The sequence below is a fragment of the Dromiciops gliroides genome, chromosome 3 (genome assembly GCF_019393635.1).
Source record: "Dromiciops gliroides isolate mDroGli1 chromosome 3, mDroGli1.pri, whole genome shotgun sequence".
NCBI lineage: Eukaryota > Metazoa > Chordata > Mammalia > Microbiotheria > Microbiotheriidae > Dromiciops > Dromiciops gliroides.
In genome coordinates, this window is record NC_057863.1 from 606,923,400 (window position 1) to 606,935,932 (window position 12,533).

The 12,533-nt window shown below is 43.6% G+C and overlaps 1 protein-coding gene across 1 annotated transcript; it reads left to right on the plus strand.

Moving 5' to 3' along the window:
- The first annotated feature begins 551 nt into the window (after positions 1-551).
- On the plus strand, positions 552-11,302 carry LOC122749915 (aurora kinase A and ninein interacting protein). Its single transcript, XM_043996501.1, has 3 exons — positions 552-854; positions 7,232-7,373; positions 9,469-11,302. Exons 1-3 carry the CDS (start codon positions 774-776, stop codon positions 10,299-10,301), a joined length of 1,056 nt encoding a protein of 351 aa, XP_043852436.1. The 5' UTR covers positions 552-773; the 3' UTR covers positions 10,302-11,302.
- Positions 11,303-12,533: the final 1,231 nt, after the last annotated feature.

Sequence of the window (12,533 nt, forward strand, 5' to 3'; positions counted from 1 at the left end):
GGTCTGAGCCCAGAGCCGGGCTGGACCGTGCAGAGTCCACACCTCAGCACACGACCCAGGCTGGGATCTGAGACAGGGCTCCAAGCCCAGGGTCTGCTGGGGAGGGGGCGGGGCCTCGAGGCGGGGGGTATGGGGGAGGTGGGAAGTAGGGACGAGATGGGACAGCACCACAATCCTCAAGTCGCTTTAGCAGCCAAATTTGGGACGCTACGGGGGCGGGGCCCACAGGAGGGGTGTCGGTCTAGAGACGGGGGCGGGGCCTAGTCAAACGTCGCCCTTAGGCCACCCAGGCCCAGAGGAGGAGGATACGGAATGGGTGGGAACCTGGCCAACCGGCTTGAGGGGCAGTAGAAGCAATGATGGGCGTAGCCTTAAGTCGGCGAGGGAGAGGCCATAAATAGTTTAGGGTCGGGAGCATTATGGGTTGGGGCCCATAGGCGGGGCTTGGAGGAGCCGACTGCGGGGCCCTAGGGTAATGGACGCGGAGGAGGATTCCCTAGGTAACGGGGGCAGGGCCTGGAGGTCTCGGGGCGGGCCCTGAAGCAATGGAGGCGTGTCTCAGGTGGTGGGCGGGGCCAGGGCGCACGAGGGGCTGTCCTCGTGGGCGGTCGGCCTCACGCTTTCTCCGTTGGACGTTGCGCGCGCAGCCCCGCCCACTGCGCCGGCGGGCGATCCAAACGGCCGTTGGCGCGCGGCTGAGGCCTCCGTGGGAAGGTCTGTCAGGACACAAAGCTGACGGCCCGGCTGGCGGAGACGACCAGCCCTCGGCGACCATGAGGAGAAGAGGCCCCGCCGAGGCTGAGGCCTGCGGCGTGTGGCTGGATGCGGCGGCCCTGAAGAAACGGAAAGTTCAGGTGGGCCCCACGGGCGGGAGCCCGGGCAGGGGTCAAGGACTGGGGGATGGTGTGGTGGCGGGGAGAGGGGGGAACCAGACGTGCAGGACAGACAGGACTGAGGGGCGAGGGGTACCCGAGTGGAGGGGAAAAGGGGCGAGGGGGCCATGCACGTCGTAAGGGACAGGGGGCCGGGGTGGGGCATGCCTGTCGTGAGGGACAAGGGGTGAGGGGAATGACCAATGCAGGAAGTGATCCAAGATGAATTAGTTCACCAAGGAGTCAAGATGGGGAGAAGAGGAGAGTGGCTAATGCAGGGGAGACGGCCTGGGAGAGAACTGGGGGGGTCAAGGGATCGGAGGTCACAGCGCCAGTGCGGAATACAGTTAAGGACCGCAGAGGGAGAGGTGAAAAGCCAAGAGATTATGGCGGATAAGGGGAACACTGGTGGATGATGGCAGACTTGACCATCTTTGTGTATGGCCGAGGCGGGTGGAGGACTCGCTTGGCACGGGCTGTGAAGAGGTTGGGGAACTGAGTGGTTAGGGTGCTAGAGGATCAATATGCAGGCTGAAGTCCCCAAGTCTGAGGGAAGGAGGGACAAATTGTAAAGCAGGCGTCAAACTCATTGAGGAAGTTAGGGGAGTGACCCGGGCAGCCACTAGGATTTTGATTGGGTGATTAGATAGGAATCGCTTGAACCTCAAGAGGAGAGAGGTTATGAGTAATGGACGAAGGGAGAGCACCCGGAAGTGGTAATGGGGAGCAAGGAGTATTCCAATTTGCCCCCTGCGTTAGTGAGCTGAGGACAGATTTCTACAGCCCTTAATGTGTCACTTAGCCTCTCTGTGTCTTCTTGGTGCTGTGCCCTTTTGGGAGGAGAGAACTGGGACCAGAGAGGATAAGTAAGGGGCATATAAATATACAATAGAGAATGGGCACCATTTCTTGAATCTATGGTAGGATTTGACAATAATAGTTTATACAGGTACAATGCCTAACATATTGCATATGTTATCTTATTTGGTTCTCACACAAGCCCTGTGAAGGCAGGTAGTTCAAATATTATTGAATTCAAGGTAAGTGACTTTAATGTCGAATAGGGAGAAGTTCAATAGTGGGACTGAGATTTGAATTTAGTGCTCAGCCTCTGTGTCCACCAATTCATTGCTTGGGAGACTGGAACTCCCCTTAATACTTTCCACATTTAGACCAATTTCCTTTAAAAGGAAGCTTTGTTTTCAAAGGAGTTAATAATCACCTTAAACTTTGTAAAGTACTTCCTTGTAATGAGGGGGTGGGCGGTAGGGGGGAGGGAGGTTGTAGCAAGCATTGTCATTCCCATTTTACAAATGAGAAAACTGAGGCTTACAACAATTTTTAGAATTCTTTTGTTGATAGAACAACCAAAAAAGTGTACTTTACAATGATCTTATGAAAAGTGTGGTATAAGCAAATATAAGGGCTAGAATTTTAGTTCAGATCTTCTGAGTCAAATTAGACCCTTAATTTTTCCCTATGCTTTGCTATTTTGGAGATATTGGAAACTGACTACCTACTCAAAGCCCTGAAGAAAGCCAAAATAGAGCCATAATATATTATTTGGAAGGGAGAGTCCCAATTCCATGCTGCTGGATAGATATATGAGGAGATAGGCAAAGTATTTATTAAATGCTTATTTTGTACCAGTATTGAGCTAAGCACAAATACAATTAAGCAATACAGACCTTACCCTCAAGCAGCTTATATTCTAATTGAGAAAAATAGCCCTTTGGAATGCTACAAACTAAGGTGGGTAGTAAAGGAAGTGGTATAGATGCCTGGGTACTGGCACAACTCACCTTTCAGAGCTAAGGGACAGAGTCCAAGGTTCTGGTGAGGAGGTGGTAGATTAAAGATGGTGGTTGGAGTAGAGAAAGCATGGTCAGGAAATGGCCAAGAATTGGCTAGGGTGTAGTTGGGGTGGTTCAGTGCAGTCAGTTGCAACTGTAGAATATGAGAGAATTGGCTGAGTAGGCATTAGGTCTGCCTTGCTTGCAGCAACATCTGATGGCAAGGCATTCGGTCTGTCCCTTTTGCACCACAAAGGCAGCAGCCATGACTAATGTGTCTGTCCTTCAGTTTAGCTGGCCGGTTTAAATTTTTAACAAGTATTTTTTTTTTGGATGAGGCAGTTGGGGTTAAGTGACTTGCCCAGGGTCACACAGCTAGTAAGTGTTAAGTGTCTGAGTCTAGATTTGAACTCAGGTCCTCCTGAATCCAGGGCTAGTGCTCTATCCACTGCACCAACTAGCTGCCCGCTGGTTAAAATTTTAATCTAACCCCATAAGACTTTCTATCCTTGTATATTCTAACATGGCAGAAGAATGGGTCAGAGGTGTGAACCATCTCCCGAATGACAAATAACCAAAAGACCTCTTTGTTGACATTAAGGGAGTATCTTTCACAAATCCCCAAACATAAATTACTTAAGAACGAATTCTTTATTTGACAAGAATTGCCTAGAAAACTGGAAAGCAGTTTGGCAGAAATTAGATAAAGGGCATCACCATTCTCCCAGTTGACATGAGGCTTAGGATAACTCAGAAGTTTCTCCTGTGAGAAGCAAAACCAAAGGTGACCAGATAACAGGACAGACATATCTAGGAATCAAGAGACTCTTAAAGTTTAGATTGACCAACTAGATAGCAGGACAGACATACCTAAGAAGTAAGGGGAGATAAAATTCTATAGCCGGAAAGTCAGTTAGGCATGGCTACTACCTGACCTGAGCTAGGAGACAGAGATAACCCCAAAGGTCAGGACCATCATTTCAAAAAAATCCCCCTCTACTCTCAGGAATATGACAAGCATTCAAGCTTTGCCCACCCCACCCCAAAAGGGCACTTTCCAGTTTCAAGTGGATACCCTATCTATTCTCTGTAAAAGCTTTTGCTTTCCTTTTGTTCTGGGAGGAGGATGTTTCTAATTCACCTTCTCCCCAGGGTGAAGTCATTGACTTCCCACTGGGTCATTTTCTAAGACCACTTTAATTCTGATTTGACTGTGTGTGTAATTCTTATTTTATTTTATTATTTTTTTTTAAGTGAGGCAATTGGGGTTAAGTGACTTGCCCAGGGTCACACAGCTAGTAAGTGTTATGTGTCTGAGGCCGGATTTGAACTCAGGTACTCCTGACTCCAGGGCTGGTGCTCTATTCACTGCGCCACCTAGCTGCCCCTGTGTGTGTAATTCTTAACAGAGGAATACCTAAGGACCTCCACCCATTTCCCTGTGACACAGTCATCCAGACAGATTCTGAATCCTCTGCTCTAAACTCTACTCACTCTCACCCACCCCAAACATAGGAAGAAAAGCATTTATTGAACATCTACTAATTGTAGATGGGCTACCTTATTCTTGCACACAGTCCAAATAAAATTAAAATAGTCTTTTGTTTGATGCTGGCGAAAGTGACTGAGTGGGAAGTCAAAGACTTCCTGAGAGTTGAGGTGGATTTTTTTGCAATGATGGTCCTGACCTTTGGGGTTATCTCTGTCTCCTAGCTCAGGTCAGGTAGTAGCCACGCCTAACTGACTTTCCTGCTGTAGAATTTTATCTCCCCTTCTTAGGTTTGTCTGTCTTGATATCTAGTTGGTCAATCTAAACTTTAATAATCCCTTGACTCCTTAATATGTCTGTCCTGTTATCTGGTCATCTTTGTTTTTGCCTCTCACTGGAGAAACTTATTCTGATTTATCTTAAGTCCCATGTCAGTTTGATCCTTACAACATGGCTAGAAGATAGAGACTGTTATTATCATCCCTATTTTATAGTTGGGGAAATTTAGGCAGGCAGAGATTTTGTTTTTAAGTGACTTGCCCAGAGTCACAAAGCTAGTAAGTGTCCAAGTTCTCATCTGAACTCACATCTTCCTGACTTCAGGCCCAGTGCTTTGTCCACTGAGCCACCTAGTAGCCTAACAGTTATTCTAAATCTTGTCCGTTCTACATACACAACAGCTTTTTTTACCTCTTAAATATATTTTTCCAATTACATGTAAAAGCAGTTTTTAACATTTGGTTTTTTAAAATTTTGAGTTTCAAATTCTCTTCTTCCTTTCCTTCCCCCTCATTGAGAAAGCAAGCAATTTGATTACAGGTACAACAGCTTCTTTCCACTCACCTAGCCAGCCACCCTCTGAGTTGAGGCTCTCATCACATCTACGCTGCAGGATTGTAATAACCTAATTGGTCTTCCTTCCTCAAGCCTCTATCTACTCCAAGTCATCTTCCACATAATGGGCCTGACCATGTCATTCTTCTTTCCCCCATATAATAAACTCTAGTACTTTCCTATTATCTTCAGGATCAAATAGAAAGTCCTTTGTTTGGAATTTAAAGCTCTTCCCAACTGGGCTTCATCTTTCCACTCTTCTCACTTTTTATTCCTTCTACATATTCTGCTATCTGGCCATACTGGCCCATTTGCTGTTCTTTGTTTGTCTTTGGAGACAAAGTGTATGTCTATTATTTGGGGAAATAGATAAAGCAGTTGTGGTATTTAAGTTAAAGGAATGTTACTGCACTGGAGGAAGTGATGAATCTGATGAATCCGGAGAGAAACTTGGGAAATTTTATATGCAGAATGAAGTAAGCAGAACCAAAAACCCAATATGCTCAGTAGGGATGGATGGTGTAGGGAAAAGGAAGGAAACTAAGGCAAATAACAGTTAAGTGACTTGTCCAGGGTCTGAGAAAGAATTTGAACTCAGGTCTTCCTGACTCTAGGCCCAGTGCTCTATCTACTGTGCCACCTCCCTGCTTATAGCAATGTAAATACAAACAAAACAACAATGAATGTTGTAAAATATTATGACTAAATTTGACCCTGCCTTTAGATGTGGGAGACTATGGGTATGGAATACTTTATATAATTTCAGGCTTTTTTGGAAGTGCAGGTTGGCTTTGCTCAACTCTTCTACTCTCCCCTCCCCATCTTTTCCTTTTTGTTAAGGGATAGCTCTTTGAGAAAGGGAAGGGGAAAGGATTAATTGAGAAATATAGCTGATGTAAAACAAATTATATAAATAAATAAAAATTACTTTTTGGAAAAAAAAAGGGTTCTAAAATTTGATTTTACAGGTGACTACACAGCTAGTGGGTAGTAGAGATGGGCGTTTAACCTAAATCTTTTTTCTCCTTTTTTTATTTAAAAAAAATTAACACCAAGTAAAATGAGAATTTCATATATATAGTAGAACAGAAAAAGATTTTACATGAAACTCTTATATGCACCTTTTCTTTTTTAAGTACATCATAAATTCAACATATAATTTTCAAAGCAGTACACCTCTGTTTTTCTTTCAGACTCTCCTGCTTTTCTTTTTTTTTTGTTTTCCTTTAGATCCTTCTAGGAATGTAAGTCTTTCTAATACATCATGCTTACTTGGGAGGTTGAGAGATGGAAATACTTTGTGACCAAGCAGTTAAATGTTAGAACCAGAAAGAAGTATTTTCTTGCTTTTACTAGTAGTTTCATGGAGAACTCCAGCTAGCATCTTGCAAATTCACATTATTATAAGCAGCATTAGGTCAGAGGGAGTAGCTATTGACCCATCACTACTGCTGTTGGGGAAAACAACATAAAATATATGGTTCTATTGATAATGGTTAATAGTATTAACAGTATCACACCTGAAATCTTTCCCAAAAATTCTGGTTTTGTGATCAACCTAAATATTTCTAGGGGAAGGAAACAGCTGAGCTATATTGGAATAAAACTATTTCCTAGAAAACTTGTTTGTCCTTTGTTCCTGAAGTAGACCATGACATAGGGGTGATGTCATGAGTTGCACTGAATTGTATTTAAATGAAGGAGGGCTGTGCAAGGTCAACCTCACTCTTTCCTCCAGAGCCATCTGGGTTCAGTGGTGTTAAGGGCTAAAATTCTAGCTAAACTGTCTAAAATATCTAATGAGTGGTCGCCAATATGGGCAGAACTCTTCTACAGTAAGTATCCAGCAGGTGGCGTCATTCCAATCGTTACAGTGGCAAGATATACATCAGGAAGACTGTAGATGGTGCTGCATGTTTAAGGCAATTGGGGTTAAGTGACTTGCCCAGGGTCATGCAGCCAATAAGTGTCTGAGGTAAGATTTGAACTCAGGTTCTCCCAACTTCAGGGCCAGTGTACTATCCACTGTGCCACCTAGTTGCCCCCCTAGAAAACTAGCTGAGGGGCAAAAAAGAAGTACAAAGTGGTGCTTGAAGCAAACTTCCCAGAGAATAGAATAAAGTCAACTGATTCAGGAGGGATCATGCACCAGACTAAAACAAAGGGGTTATAAAGTATCTCCTTTCCAGCTGATGTTTTATATCTTCTTTCAGTCTGATCTCCCCACCCCCTTTTCTTCTTAGACTAGATTATCCAATCCCATCACCAGAATGCTGCCTCCAGATCGAGGTGAGAGAGAAACTATTGTTGGCTTTACTCCAAGAAGAGCTCAGCCTTTGGGTACCAGGCAGACTGTCATCTCATCATTTTTCACTTCAAAGTCAGGTACTGACTACTCTGGGGGGGGCACTTGGAGTTCATAGAAATGTGTAGCCAACTATTCTTTAATGGAGGGAGCACATGCCTGAGTTCAATACCTTAAGTAAGCCACTTAAGATATCTGAGCCTGGGGCAGCTAGGTGGTGAAGTGGATAGAGCGCTGGCCCTGGAGTCAGGAGTACCTGAGTTCAAATCCGGCCTCAGACACTTAACACTTACTAGCTGTGTGACCCTGGGCAAGTCACTTAACCCCAATTGACTCACTTAAAAAAATGCTTTAAAGATATCTGAGCCTCAGTTTCTCCATCTGTGCAATGGGAATAATCTCATACTATCTATCTTTTGCATTGATTTGCATTACCTTGCATTGCATTATAGGAGACTCAAATAAGATAATGTGTATAAAGTACTTTGTAACCATAAAGAACTATATAGATAATATGTATTATTATTAATATTATTGTAATTGTTACTAGTATAGAACCAAAGTAACCCATCCATAGTTCTGTAAGAAATGTCTGAGTACCACTAACCATAGATACTAGCTAAATAAAGATGGCTGTGATCAGGACACCTTTTTTTTTTGTCATGCAATTGGGGTTAAGTGACTTGCCCAGGGTCACACAGCTGGTAAGTGTCAAGTGTCTGAGGCTGGATTTGAACTCAGGTCCTCCTGACTGCAGGGCCAGTGCTCTATCCACTGTGCCAACTAGCTGCCCTTTCAGGACGCCTTTGAAAAGGCAGCATGATATGGTGGAAAGAAAGGAAGTCAGGAAACCAGGCCTTTAGTCCCAGTTCTGCCCTTTACTCACTTTGACACTTTGATCAGTCATCTCTCTGGACCATAATTTCTCCCTCTATGAAATGTTGTCCTTGGGCTAGATGATGTGTAATGTCATTTTCAGCTATTAAACCATTATTACATCAACCACATATAAACTATAATGTCACCAGAAGAGATGAAGTGAGTGTAATTTGGAGAAGTTTGTGTTGGTGACTTTCCTAGTTGGAGAACCTTTGGGTATATTATTGGTATTGTCATGGTGACCCCTGGAGCCAAAGGTCCCTCTTAAGTTATATATCCAAAGGTAGGAGAATCTCAAAACTCATCCTGGTCCATCTGGGCTGCTTGAGTGCAGGCCATTCATTGCCTCTCATCCTTACGATGCCTGGCTGACCTATATTTGGAATCTCTGCATGAAGCCTTCAAGGACAAAAGGGAGCTGGTTTTCTCCTTTAATCTATCCATAGAAGGCTGTGCTAAATAAGAAACTTAATATGATCTTTAAGACCTGATGTAATGGTTGTGTGTGTGCTTGAGATCACTAAGTAGATAAATGGTCATTCTCACTATTAAGCAGAGCACCAAGTTTTTGTCCTCCTGAAACATCTTAGGATACCATTAAAGTTACATTTACATTTTAATAGATGTCAACTGTATCTACACAGTTTTGGAGGTAAAAGGAACCTTAGAACATAGACTATTTAGAGCGAGAAGAGAGATGTAGGCCAACCCCTTTATTTTACAGAGGTAAAATGAAGCTCAAGAGGGGTAATGTGACTTTCCCAAAGCTTCACAGCTAGTAATGACTAAACCTGGAAAAATAAACCAGCTTGTTGTGGCTTTTAGGCCACTTCCTTTAGGCCAGTGTTCTGATTAATAAAGGAAAGTTAAACTTCAGCAAGTTTTATCTTTTCTTAAAGTGAAAGAATAGTTTTTCAACACAACAACGGTAATGCCAGTTTGTATTTTTTGGAAAAAATTAGTTTTTCAGAATGATCTTGGTGCCAACTTGCTTGGTAAAATGGTATTTTAAAACATTTCAATAGGTTTTAAAATGTTTGATTTATATACAGCTTTTTGGAAACATCTCTTATGTGATGGGAAGTGCATGTACATCCTATGAGGAAATCTACCTGTTTGCAGGCTGACCCTGAGCAGCTGTTGGGGATCCAAAGACTTCTTGTAAAATGCTAAGGACTTTCTCAGGGTGGCTTGTTTTTCACATGACAAGCATCATGGACGCCGTGCAGTAATTAGGATATGTGTAGCTGCATTTCAGTCAGACCACTAGACTTTGTCAGATATATTGTCTTTCAGGAAAGGCAAATGCTGGTGGGCAGGGAAGGCCTTCACCTGGTACAGCAAGTCAGAGAAAGAAGGAACAGCAAAGAGATGTGATGTGGTTGGATCCTCCTTCATTGATCCCCAGGGAGGAGTGTGCCCAGTGTCCTGAAACTATGCCTGCTTCAGTCACTAAGGCACCTCAGGAGCCCATCTGCCTCCCTCCATCTCCCAAGGAGGGATCGGACTGCTGCAGAGATGCAAGATCAGCTGTGCCCAGTAGCCAAGACCAGAAACCACCTCTGGACATTGTCAATTCTACTGAGGAGGGGTTTGCCTTCACCCTGAACTCCGAAGGCCTGTGTGTGCTAGCCTATGGAAGAGGGGGTGGGAGAATACATTGCAGACAAGGGCAAGAGACCAGGTGCCTAGTGGACAGGGTAGAATTGGAAAGAACAGTATTTTCCAAAGAAAATGAACTGTTCTCTGTCCTTTCCCAAGGCCACCAAGAAGGCAAAGCAGGGCAGGGAGGAAACAGGGAGCCCTGGAAGGGAGGGCCCACAGAGTTAGTAGAACAAAGACCCTGCTCCAGTCAGGCCTTTTCTTGGGATAGTGAGAGGTTTGACCCAGACCTGAGAAGCCAGTTGTTCACAGAGGATTCCCAGGGTCAGAGGGTCATTGCTCATCCTTCTCGAGCTGCTCTCCAAGATGTAGCCAACCTTCCGAGAAAGCCCCTGCATATGTCCCCCAGTTCTCAGGTTCAGTACCAGGGCAGGTCTGTCCTGGGTCCATCACAGTTAAATTCCCAGCCTGATATACTCTTTACCCAGGACTCTCAAGGTAACAGAGTTATCAAGCACTGCTTTTGAACTTGTTTGGTGACAGGGTATTAGACTCTTAAGTATCTAGGTGATCGAAAAACACTCAGACAGCCTTGTGTTGTGTAAGTCATTTGGTGAGGTGAGGTGGTCTGGAGGTGGGCCCTAGTTCCGAATTGGAGGGAATGGAGGCGGTCCAGTGTTTAGCTTCATCTTAACTTGTGAGATTTTTCTTTGTGAATGTAAATAAAACAGGTACTTTAACTTGTTGAGGGAGTAGTTTTGGAAGACAGCTTGGCAAGCACCCTTTCTGATTCTTATTGATCTCTTAGCTTTTCTAAGAACTACCATATTGATCTTAACATAAGCTACCTCTTCTAAGTCTAGCTAATACTAAAACTGAATGTGGCCTCTCATTGGTGTTATTTTTCAGTGTATGCATATGTGCCATTTCCTTTCAAAGACATCTGTGGAGGGACCATGGCAATTATTCAAAGCAAAACACTAATGCAGGCTGGTCCTAATCTGCAGAAAACCTTCTGGTTGGACTTAAAAGACTTTTCAAGTGCTTTGTGTCCAATTTCTGGCTTGATTATAACTTGGTTTCACTTGTGGCCGTAATTCCATCAGTGTGCCCCTCATCCACAGACCTGAAGCCTTGCTCTCTGGAACTTTGTGTTAATTTTAACCTGGGGTGAGAACTGGCTTAGGGTTTTGAGGATCAGTTAAAACTCAGGTGGCAAGTGTGGTCCCTGATTCTCCTGTATAATTTATTTTCAATAAACCAATTTCTAGGATTGGAGACATACAAGCCAAAGTGACATATGCTGCACCAAAACAACTCAAGCACTTGGAAATGCTGGGCACTCTGACAGCCCTAGGGGGAGTGCTTGAATATAGGAATTTCTGGGTTTCAGAAACGTGCAAATACTCAGCAGCTTTGTGAGGTAAATTAGGGCATGGATTGGGAGGAGGTTGAGACAGAGATGAAGTAATAGTTTGCAGCTATGCCAAGACTATAATCTGTAACTCTTAGCCCCACTACTCAGTAATACCAGATTTGTGGAGTGGGAATGTGGCTCATGTTCCAAAGTCTCTCTAGAGTAGTGTATTTCAGACTTATGTATCATAGAACTGTAATCTCTTCTCTGTTCCAGCTCGCTGCTGGTCTGTAAATGTGCAGCTTGCACAAAGACAACAAAACTTTAAATACAAAGATCAAAAAGAGAAAGAGCAAATAAATTATTTTGGAAAGTTTTTTTAAATGTAGTTAAGGTTTTATAGTTTGGTTTGCTATTCAATTCCATGTGTATTGAATGTTAAATTTGTAATAAAATTTTTAAAAAAAATGAGTGAATTGAACTAGATAGTTTCTGGGGCACTATCAGCTCAGGCTAATAGTCTGTGGTTCTAAATTGGACCCCACGTTTCCTGGGCTCCTGTAACAAGCTCTACTAGAGTTGGAAATCAGTGTGAGATGAAGGCAAGTTTGGGCCTGAATTCTAATGCCATAGGTTGACAGGTTTTTTCAATCTTTGCAGATGTGATTGCTCGGCACCTCAAAGAATGGACACAAGGTTAAATATAGGTAAAAATCCCATTCATTGTTTGGACTGGAAGCCCATATCTTATTTTGATCTATGGGTATGCCTTTCACCAGTGCAGATTGTAATCCATCTAAGCCATGTTATATTGTGGCCTTTTTCTGGTTCTTCCCACACATTGGAGGAACTTTTAAATACTACCAGTTCAGAGCTCTACAACACTGGCCGCCTGTAGTTTCCCCTTGCCAAAAGAGGATGTTTAGTTCTTGCTCTCCTGTGGAAGGGAATACAATTTTTAAAGACCTACTATGTGCCAGGCATTGTGCTGCTTATTACATATATTATCTCATTTAATCCTCACAACTACAGCAAAGAGGTGAAGTGACTTGCCCAGGGTCATAGAGCTAATGTCTGAACTTAAGTCATTGCCTAGTAGGTACTCATACTGAAGCTGGATTTGAATTCAGGTTTTCTTGACTTTAGGCCTAGCACTCTGTCCACTGCACCACAAGCTGTCTGTGGGACTTAACTCAGATAATGCCACTCAATTTCAGCCATATTTAGGTTACACCAAACAGCTTATTAGAAGGAGGGGTGCAGAGATGGTATATCTAGAACTTCCTCCTCTGTTCTAGGTGGGAGGGAGATAAAGATGGGGTAATAGAAATCTGAGGTCAACCTGGTCAAGAATAGATTTCATGTGAAATTTGCTTCTAAGATCACTGGAGGCCCAAAGAAG

Coding starts and splice junctions, on each gene's coding strand:
- LOC122749915 (XM_043996501.1), top strand. CDS start 774: ATGAGGAGAAGAGGCCCCGCCGAGGCTGAGGCCTGCGGCGTGTGGCTG. Junction 855..7,231: donor TGAAGAAACGGAAAGTTCAG/GTGGGCCCCACG, acceptor TTTTCTTCTTAG/ACTAGATTATCCAATCCCAT. Junction 7,374..9,468: donor ATTTTTCACTTCAAAGTCAG/GTACTGACTACT, acceptor ATTGTCTTTCAG/GAAAGGCAAATGCTGGTGGG.